Below are 10,469 nucleotides of genomic sequence, written 5' to 3'. Positions count from 1 at the left end.
TAATTACTATAGTTTATTAACCTAAAGCAATATGCATGGTATGGTTGTTACATGTCAGGTACGCCGGTCATTGACCTTGACCAATGCACCTTACAGTAAAAATGCAGTCAGTCCCTGGACTGGCATGGCTATCACTGCCCCTACATAGAAAGGGACAAATGCAGAGGACAAATTTCCACTGGGATCAGCTTAGTCATGGTAGGCCACTTGTTTGATTTTATTTATTTTGCTCAGGCTACTTGTAAGCCCACAGTCCGCCAAATGTTGAGATTTTACCCATTCAGTAATAAAATGTCACAGGGGATATTATGGGGGGATGGTCATTTAAGAAGGGGGATGATGTTTAACATTTTTTTTTTTAAGAAGGCGGATGCCATCCCCCCCTCAACTCAAGTACTGACTGCAATGCATATGATAGGTGCTAGCAAACTTTTGACCATAACAGGTTCATTTATAGCACTTATATTGCAGGTTTGGGTCACCCTAATGGTTAATTGGAGGTTAGCTGGCCATGGCAGGCTCAAGCCATATGCAACCTCATTCTCCAGTTTTACTGTATTTTATTTTTAGGTATATGATTGTTATGGAAACACGTACTAAAAGTTACAGTCTTCTTTTTATTTTAGGGTAAGAGCATGAATGGGCATAGTACATTTTGTGTTTTGAAACTGATGGATGAGAGCAAAAACCATGCATCTTTGTGGGTTAAATGAAAGGAAGTTGCCAACTGTCTCTGGGCAGTTTAGGATCTTGTGGGAGAGGAGAAATGTGTTGTTTCCAGTCAGTAAGAGGGAAACTGATGATGCAGCATGCAGAGAGGGAATGGGAATGTGATCTGTTACATAACTTGACCAGTTTTCCAACGTTTGTGTTAGAGTTGAATCTGTGAGTTACCAAAATACAGTACAAGACTATAAAAAGGAGGAAATCTCAGATAGCAACGTTGCACATTTGTGCATAAAATCCACAGCCTAAATTTAAACTAATTCAAAGAAAATCACAAACGCAAACTCTCACAGGAGAACATCTGGAAGTTGTGGTAATCTTAAATTTTATGACATTGTAATAGTTTGTCAGTTCAAATATAAATGGACGGTAATGATCGAAGCAGCTGCATGCGCGTTCAGTCCAAATGCGTTCAAAAGAGTTGCTGTAAGAAACCCATCATGTAACTTGGCAGAAGGAAATATGTGTGGCCGCATGGACTTGTATGTGGATGCAACACAAGGGGGTGTTACTTCTTGCAAAGCGCATGCAAAAAAAAAAAAAAAACTCCCAGTGACTTCAGATCCAAGGAGGAGGTGATATTCATGGGAGCACGGTTCAAACTCTCACTTGGAGCGCAGCTTTAACAGCCTTTCAGCCGCTCTTCTCTCTGTGCCTCTTTTTTTTTTATAAATAAACCAAAGCAGATGGAATAATGTTTGCCTAGATTTTTTTTTTGCTCTCTCTGCATCGGAAGAGAATATTATATATAAATATATGTTTTTTTTCTACTTTAGATGCTTATTTTACAACCTGAATGAGTGTTACCTGGGCATTATGAAAAGTTATCCTGGTGTTTTTCACTGCTGGGAGAGGATGCTTGTTCTTTAAAAAAAATTGCAAAGATTTTATTGGTCCTGCATTAAAACTGTAACTCGATCTGCTTCTATTTTGCGCGCTTCTTTCAAAACTGGCTGAAATGGAGCGCACCGGATTAGCTGTTTTAATGATTTTCACTGTTGCGCTCATGCGAGTGAGCGATGGTGACCAAGAGGTAACAGGTGGGAGGACCGGAGCCAGCCAGGTGGTCCCAAACCAGCAGATCAATCAGAGGAACTCTTCCAAAGCACCCTTGGATCCTGGAACCAGTGAAGGGGAACATAGGAGCTCGTCCGCAGCTGAAGCCCTGGTCTCCACGCCGCACCACAGGGCGCAGCGCACCGCCAGACACCCACAGAGGAGCAGAGTGAACCGTAGGCAAAACAGCAAGCCCGGCTCTTCCAGCTCAAGGCGACTGGCTGGGTAAGAGTGACAGCTTTCTGTCAAACGTTGTGTTTTCACCTCATGCGTATTCATACGATCAGGAATTTGAGTGACCTATTTTTACGCAGACAGCATGAGTCCGTTTATTTTGCTGTGCTGCGGTTGTGGCCCATTTGTTTGAATCTTTCTAAATGTAAGAGAAACCAATATATGATGTAACAAAACCCACATCATTTTTGTTGTAATAGTATCATGTAGGCAAGTATTGTTCAAGATAATAAAACATTTTGTAGCTGCGAAATAGGTTTAAAACCCTTCAGTTTATTTTTGTGTGTGTAGTAAATACAAATTAAGCTTCAGTTAACAACCTTATCATAAAAAAAGTAAAATTGATTACAGTTTTCAATTTAGGGAAAGGCAAATACAAAATATCACATTATTAAAATGAATACACTGACATGGGAAGAGACTGTTGATTTGACAGCTGTCCAGCACATGGTGAAAATTGCTGTTCATAGGGAGTCATATTATATGAAAATTTAGTGGAAGGAAAAAGTATTGAAAAAAGTTTAAAACCATTGTCGGAAAACTTCCACCTTTACGAGGATTGTCAACAAAGCCTATTCATAGGGAAATAATTACAAGGTGTGGGCTGCTTCCAACCTTAAACAACATATCAGGATGTCGGCTAGAGCTGTCGCATCCCTTCAGATGCTCCAGGAGTCATTATCAGGAGTTTCTTACCTGGTTTAGGAAGAAAAGAGGCATACTGTTCTTTGTTTTTACATGTAAATATATTTTGCAAACCCCATAAAGAATCTATGTGACTTTGTGAGAAGGAAGATGAGAGATCAAAGCATTCGATTCACGGAAGCTGAAGTTAGCCATTAAAGCTACCTGGGCTTTCTTTAGATTTCAGCAGAACGACAGGCTTATAACTTTCATGCTCTAAGCATAACTACAGTATTTCATAAAATAGGAGTCCATACCAATTTGTGAGTGCATAAACTGTAAATCCTTAAAACATATGATTTTGTGTGCATAATATTAACAGGTCGATTTAAGGTTCAATGCTTTGCAGGAGGCTGGCTATATGTATTTAATGATAATACAGTTTATGGTATGTTCAGAAAGCTGTAAACGGTTTCTCATTCGGGTCAAAGCTCTATTCCTGCAGTGGCTCTGAAACATAATCCAGACAAAAGCTATGGACATGCTAATTACCTTCACAGCTTCCATCACTGCCCTCTGCAGGGCCTTCTTGTTTTATATATGAACTTGAGTTATGTCAATTTGTGCAAGAATGAGCAGCTGGTGTGAAGACGAAGGGACCATCTGTGTGAGGGATGTTTGGTTTGGGATTATCACACTGTCTCCACTACACCTTTCTGTATAATTACACAAATCACAGTAATACAGAGGCAGCACTTCTGTTCTCTGTGTGCCCCTGTTTCTGTGTTCTTGCTGTGACCATTTATTAGAGCGGCTCAGGCAGAGCTTTGGCTCATGAGCATTTGCAAATTCGCACCATGATCAGAAACACCTGTTTCTCCAGTGGCTCTTTTCTTTTTCGGTTTCTGTTTAACTCTAAAATGATGATGGGTTGTTTCCACAATGGAGCACTTTTCATTTTGTTAAATGAAGCCTTCTGTATCCTCTCTTGCATGTTCCACAGGGACATGGCTTGAACCCAGTTGGATGGTGAATATTTATATAATAATCAGAGAGGGATTATAATGGCTCACCTTAGGCTGCAGACAGTATATTATAAATGTGTCATAACGAGGCTGTTTTTGCTGAGGAAACTGATTATGTGATCAAGTTATCAGAGTTTCATTTTTAACAGCTAACAAATGGATTTAACTAATGGGAAGAGGATAAACATCATGCTTAGTTTCTTGCTAAACCTTGACAGATGCCAATAAAGCATAGACTCAGCCATGTGATTCTCATTCTTATTGAATATAGTTTTATGATATAAAACTTCAAATGGTGAAAGTAATGTTATTTTTTCTCCAGTCTTGTATGAAGACGGTCCACTTCCCATCCAGGAAGCTTTTTCAATTTAAAAAATAATTTTTGACTATGACCTGGATGACAGAGAATCTTCACCAGCATTCTTGTTATTATACATATGAATTGATTGGTTTCCAGACAGGATGATAACAAAAACTTACCTAAAAGATGCAAAAACTTGAATTTATTGTTTTATTTGATCTCATCTACACATTCCAAGGTCCTAATTAGAGCTACTATCCTGCAACTATGATGCGGCCCTTCTCCAGCACACCTAATCAAGCGGCTGAATTACCTCATTAAAACTTTAGCCCTTCAGCTCTGCAGAGAGCTGGCAACAAGCTAAATGTGGGATTTGGTTGTGCAGTAGCAGGGATGCAACTTAACATTGCAGGAGAGTAGCTATTGAGGACTGGCCAGAATGTTACAGGCATAAATACGGATATTACACACAAAAAATGCAATTGAACAAAAAGCTTTCTTTTGTTATCTGTTAGATTCTGCCTGGATTGCTAGCACATTTTTCTTTTGCATGATCTTTTTATATTCAGCCACATCAATGTTTATTGAGGAATGAGCCTCTTGCTCAACACTGCCTTAGCATTTGAATGGGATTTAATAGCTTATTTTTACTTGACCACTAAAAATCCTTAATTTGGTTGTTTTTAAGGTAATTAGAGGTGAAAAAACAAAGTGGAAGTCACGGTTATGAAATTATGGCAAGTCACATTTGCTGGTCCAGATTCTGTGGTTGCAAATCTTCCCCATGAACACCACTGTGTTGGAATTTTGGAATATTTGTTTGTTTTACGTCGGATGTATAAAGACAGACAAAAGATTCACTTTATTCTCCTCACTCCATAGAAAACTTTTTCAAAGCATCAAGGTGTTTGATTTTTTTCTTTTCTTTCTGCAAATCTTTTCACTAGAGTGGTTTTCAATAAGTACCTGTCCCATAGATCCAAAGTTACTCTCTTTGGTGGATGTTGTTCTTGCTTTTTGTATCCTCCTCAATGAGTCATTGATGAACTCTTGGAGTAATTCAGGTAGGTCAGCCACTCCTTGGGAGGTTCACTAGCTTTTTCTGTTGCACAGTGAAAACCATAAACAAAATTAGTGTTCTTTTCCAGACATATAGAGAGCGGTAACTTTGCGTCACATCATCTTTTGGATATATTTAGAGCAAAGCATTACATGTGGGCTTTTAGATAATTTTGTTTACTTTTTGTTGTTATGCAGTGGCGTCCTAGTGGTTAAGGCATAGCGCTTGGAATTCAGAGGTTCTTAGTTCGAGCCCCACTCCCATAGGCTGCCACACTTGGTCCCTGAGCAAAGACCCTTAACCCCACACTGCTCCCCAGGCGCTGCACAATAACAGCCAACTGCTCCGCAAGGGGATGGGTCAAATGCAAATAGTTCATTTTGTTGCTCTGTAGTGGGGGCACACTATTTTTTACACCAATAAGTCATTTTGAGTCTCTTTTTGAATAGAAAAATATATATCTATATTTTCACCGATGCTCAAAAAGAAAAACCTAAGCGTATTACTATAAACTCCATTCATTTTTATGAATCCATGTACATTTTATGCATGAAAGTACTGTCACCAGCCATCTATTTTCCATCCAACATGCCTAAACTCCTAATTATAGCATCCCCACTTATAATTGTCTATTTTTACCTTTATTCAAAGTAAGCAATTTCCTCATTATTATATGCAGCATGCTTTGCTGTAGCATTTGGGAAGCGCTTTGCTTGCTTCTCTACCTAAAAAAGCAGAGGATGAATGGGTTTCTTTTAGTCCTGGGGAACCATAAAAGAAGTGTTGCATAAATCTGGGGAACACTGCCTCATAGTAGTCTGCACGGTAAGTTTTATGGATCGTATTCAAGCGTTTTCAGATGAATCATCTGCTGCCAGTTAGCAAAAGTGAATGTGTGACACATTTCCTCTTGGAGTTCCCACTCCTGTTTACTGGATTCACTGTACTGGCATACCAGGTACATTTAACCCTTAATTACATCCAAGTTCACTCAGATGGACTTTTTATTCTGGATGCTCTTCACAGATTTCAGATTTATTCTGATAGCCTTTCACCAAAAATGAAAAAATAGAAGAATTAAAAAGGTGTAACTGCTCATATACATACTTTTCATGGGGCCTAGTAGTAATTTAGCATTAGCGTCTCTATTACATACAGAAATCCCTTGATGGAATTTGAATGTGATGACTGATATGTTTGGCACAGGCTTGGCCTGATGTGCTTGATTAATGACAAAGCTAAGCTTGCCAGAGGGCCCAAAAGGCTGCATGTTATCCCTATGACGCCTCAGGAACACTTGCAGCATCTAATAAGTGCAATCCATCTGAGGTCAATGAGTCAATCCCTGTTATCTTCTCAAATCACCATGAGTCAGACATCCACTTACTGTAATATCTTGTGAAAGGATGATGGGGCGCAGATCCATCCCAGCACGTTAACTGCTGCTCTGGAGTTGCCTTTGCGGTCTGGTGCCTTTTTAATCTGCCTTGCTACAAAAATTTGGCCTGGGTTACAGGTGCGGATTAGAGAGTGCAAAGAATCCAGTTCTGGCTGTTTAAAACTTGCCATCTCTCATTTGCTGAGTGATTTATAGAAAATGCGAAGTGTTTTTCATGTCCCGCGTGTCTCACATAATCCCCGCAAGGCTCAAATAACTCTGTTTGTGTTCACTTTGGATTTCCATCTAACAGAATGGGGACTTGTTGGTCCACAGTAAGACAGGGCTTTCTGAAAAATTATTAAAAAGAATTAGGTGCAGCTGATTCTCTGAGGTGTTTTTATCCACAGGCCAAGTCATACCAGAAGGATTAGAAATTACACCAGCTTTATACAGAGAGATTGTTTCGTTAGAGAGTTTTCTAATTCACACTTATCCATGAACTCTGTTGCCTCACAGTGAGAAGATGCAGTCTGTGGCCTGTCTGTCTGAAGATTGTATGTATTTTAGATTTCATGCATGTTCCGTTAATTGGAGTTTCTAAATTGCCCCTAGGAAAGAATTATATGCCTATATGTTTCTATTTGTATCAGCAACCAGTCTTTGATTGACTGTCTGTGGTGTCCTCCACTGTCGTTTATTTCAACTCTGGAGATGGGCTTCACTGCCCTGACCATCTTAAACAGGAACAACTTTGAATGCAAAGTAGATGGAAGAATTATTAAGAAAGTTTTTCTTGATAATTACCATCATAATCTCACTTAACTTTTTTCCATACATGTGTTTTTTAGCCCAAATGTCTGTGGAGGTCACCAGTGCTGCTCTGGTTGGGCAGTGGCTCCAGGAACCAACCGATGCATAAAACGTAAGTATTATTAACATTCTTGTATACTACATGCAAACTGTATATCTTTTAACCCTTTTTGTCTAGAAAATGCTGGTCTGCCATTTTGGCAGTAGTATAAACAATTCTAAAGTTTTTCAAACAAACCATAAAGTTTGAAACTCAGAAGTTTTACACCTTTTGTGGGGATCTTTGTAGATTTTTCCTCCTAAAACAACTATTTAAAGAGTAAACTGGGTATTTTTGTTCAGCCCACTAAGTTAGAACCACCTTTTGCTGCAACTGCCCCTCCAACCATTATTTCAGAGAATATGTTTTGGTCTGCACAGTGTGCAGTGGGTAACACTGCTGCCTTGCAGCAAGAAGGTTCCGGGATCTATTCTTAGACTTAGACAACTTTTATTGTCATTTTGTATACACAGAATGTATACAAAATGAATTTTCATTTTGTACAGCTTTCAGATAGTAAATTTGTACAAAAAGAAATTTCCCTGCATTCTTACTGCATGGAGTTTGCATGTTCTCCTTGTGCATACGTGGGTTCTCTCCAGGTACTCCAGCTTCCTCCCACAGTCCAAAACCATGACTGTTTGGTTAATTGGCTTCTCTAAATTCTCCTTAGGTGTGATTGTGTGCATGAATGGTTGTTTGTCCTGTGTGTCTCTGTGTTGCCCTGTGATACACTGGTGACCTGTTCAGGGTGTACGTCGCCTCTCGCCCACTGACAGGGATAAGCACGACAGAAAATAGATGAATGGATGTTTTGGTCAGTTCTTCAATGCCAAATCCTCTTTCTCTTCATTGTTAAATCCTCTACTAGCTCAGCCTGCCAGTTCAGATGTATAGTCTTTTGTTTTGTAGGGTTGCATTAGTGGATAGATCTAATTTTCATTCCCAGTCACAATTATTTTATTTTGTTCACATAAACTGCATCGAATCAGTGAATCAGTTTGTCCTTTAACGCATACAGTCATTAAAGATCATGCTGTCTGAATTTATGTGAATGAGTACACTAGGGTTGGTCACTGCATGTTATGTTTGCATTTTATGTTTATGGTCACCACAGTTTCCTGCAGACTCTAATTACAGATTGCAATCACATCTTTTTTTGTGGTAAAGGCTATTTTAAAATTTTACAAGTCAAAGGAAAACCCCTACACTGCAATGGACATCTCTGTGTATCAAGAGGGAATGTGTTTACTGTTTCTCTCTGCCTTTTTGGTAATGATTTCCTCTTCACACATGCAAACACTTTTCACACACACTTTCTCACTGGTCAATTACACAACAGGCTTGAGTTGCCCGGCAGTCTTTCTATCAGGTCTGCTTCCCTCCTGCTCGATCCACATATTGCACAATCCCGCTTGATTGTCATGCTGCACAGACTGTATGTTACATTCGACATAAATTCACATACCGAGAGAGAAACGTTAATGTTACAGAGCAGGAGAGTGCATTTTAGCAAGCCAGGGGTCCAAACCATCTGGCCCCCCTTAGAGCTTGGCCCTCACCAAAGTCTGTCTGGAGGCTATGTTATCCACTTCTGAAATAGGTCCACAGCTGGCAAGGTGCCACTGAATGGAATAGTGACTAGAATATCTGTCTTCTGTGGAGGAAAGCTTTATTCGGCTACTGCCTTAGACCCAGGATGCTTTTTAAGGAGATAGCAGTGTAAGACAAAATGTTCACAGTAGGGGAAAGAAAAGGAACAAATCTGTCTCTCATGAGACCCCCCCCCATTTTCAGTTATTTAAGAACTTCCTACTGAGGAGGATGATGTAATGTCTAACATCCAAAGTGTCAGCTGGAAGCTTTATAATGATACCTTCCTATCCACCTGGGTTTGGCTAAAAAAGAAAAATATAAAAGGAACTGGATTGTTATTTTCTACCCAGGAAGCCTGCTGTTGTTTCTATTGAAACACATTAAGCAAAGAAATACATCCGTCTGCGTGGGCTGATGCTGAAAATATTGTTGTTGAAACCTTGCCGCTGTCCATGTCCTGACAAGTTGAGAATAGATGATTACCAGCCCTGTATGTGTATAAAATTAAGTTCTGAAAATAGCCAGTGTTGCCAGTTACAATGAAGGTTTAATTTCCTTTGCTTTATTTAACTTTTCTGTCCTCTGGTTAAGTTACAGTCCTGATTAAAGATGAAAGTTTAAAAGTTTGAACATTGGCTCGAAAAAAAAAAAAAAATCAGCATTATTGCACATTAATTGAACGTTTTGGCTTGGTCTTAAGATTTTGTTTCTTAAATCACCTTTTTTCTGAGAACATCAATGAACCAACGTCATTATGAAAGCGTTGGGATACAGCAGACAGGTTAGGGAAATTTAGAGTTTGCATTTGAAGAAATATATTTAGCCCCAAACTTCTGTTAATTTACATCCTACATCTGAAAATGGAAAAAGTATATCATAACAGCAAACATACCAAGACACAATGGTCATCTCACACAGACCGACCAGACAAGGAGAGGATTAATTTATAAAGTAAAAAGCTCTGGGTAACTTTAGATGAGCTGCAGAGATCTACGGCTCAGATGGGAAACCATGTACAGGTATTGCTATTAGTCATACGCTCCACAGATCTGGGGTCTCATTTATAAAACATTGCCTGGAATCCATGCTAACATTGTACATACCTCAATGTCAGTGCCAGCATATATCACACTGCAGTTTCAAGTCTGATGTAGTTGATCTATGAAAAAATTTTCAAGTTAACTGAAATTCAGCGGGTGAGAGAAATGATGATGCAACCTGGCTCTGGTTCCCCACCCGTCAACATCCGTCTCACCAATTTTCTCCTCTCTCTAAAACATCGTACCAGTTTGCATTAGGGACAGCGCATTTTCAAGCCAAGTTTGTCTTTTAGAATAAAATAGAATAGAATATAACTTTTTTTGGTCTTATTTTGTGTGTATGCAAGCAGTTTTTTTGGAAGGGTGGCTGTAGATAAACCATTAACCGTCCTGTTTACGGTTTTTGGCTTGGGGCAAATGTGTAAGAAAATTGCTCTGGTCAAAACTGAACTTTAAGCCTTGATTTAAAAAAATAAATAAAAATAAAAATAAATAAAGATGAAGATAACTGTCCAAACCCTGTTGAATGGATGTTTTACTTCAGCAGTGGGAGGGAAGTTTGTCAAAGCTGTCAGA

At 39.2% G+C, this 10,469-nt stretch overlaps 1 protein-coding gene across 2 annotated transcripts in view; it reads left to right on the top strand.

Moving 5' to 3' along the window:
* The first annotated feature begins 1,386 nt into the window (after nucleotides 1-1,386).
* ltbp2 (latent transforming growth factor beta binding protein 2) overlaps nucleotides 1,387-10,469 on the top strand; it is a 127,637-nt gene continuing 118,554 nt past the window's right edge. Inside the window, exons 1-2 of one of the 2 annotated variants that reach the window (XM_015394094.1) lie at nucleotides 1,387-2,007; nucleotides 7,256-7,329. In XM_015394094.1, the coding sequence (XP_015249580.1) occupies nucleotides 1,685-2,007; nucleotides 7,256-7,329 (397 nt within the window). In that variant the 5' untranslated portion in view covers nucleotides 1,387-1,684. The remainder of the gene's footprint in view (nucleotides 2,008-7,255; nucleotides 7,330-10,469) is intronic. The other variant, XM_015394093.1, reaches the window with a different exon arrangement.

The sequence above is a fragment of the Cyprinodon variegatus genome, unplaced genomic scaffold (genome assembly GCF_000732505.1).
Source record: "Cyprinodon variegatus isolate N-32 unplaced genomic scaffold, C_variegatus-1.0 Scaffold671, whole genome shotgun sequence".
In the NCBI taxonomy this organism is placed as follows: Eukaryota; Metazoa; Chordata; class Actinopteri; order Cyprinodontiformes; family Cyprinodontidae; genus Cyprinodon; species Cyprinodon variegatus.
The sequence above is the reverse complement of the archived record's forward strand: the minus strand, read 5'-3'. Positions and strand labels throughout refer to the sequence as shown.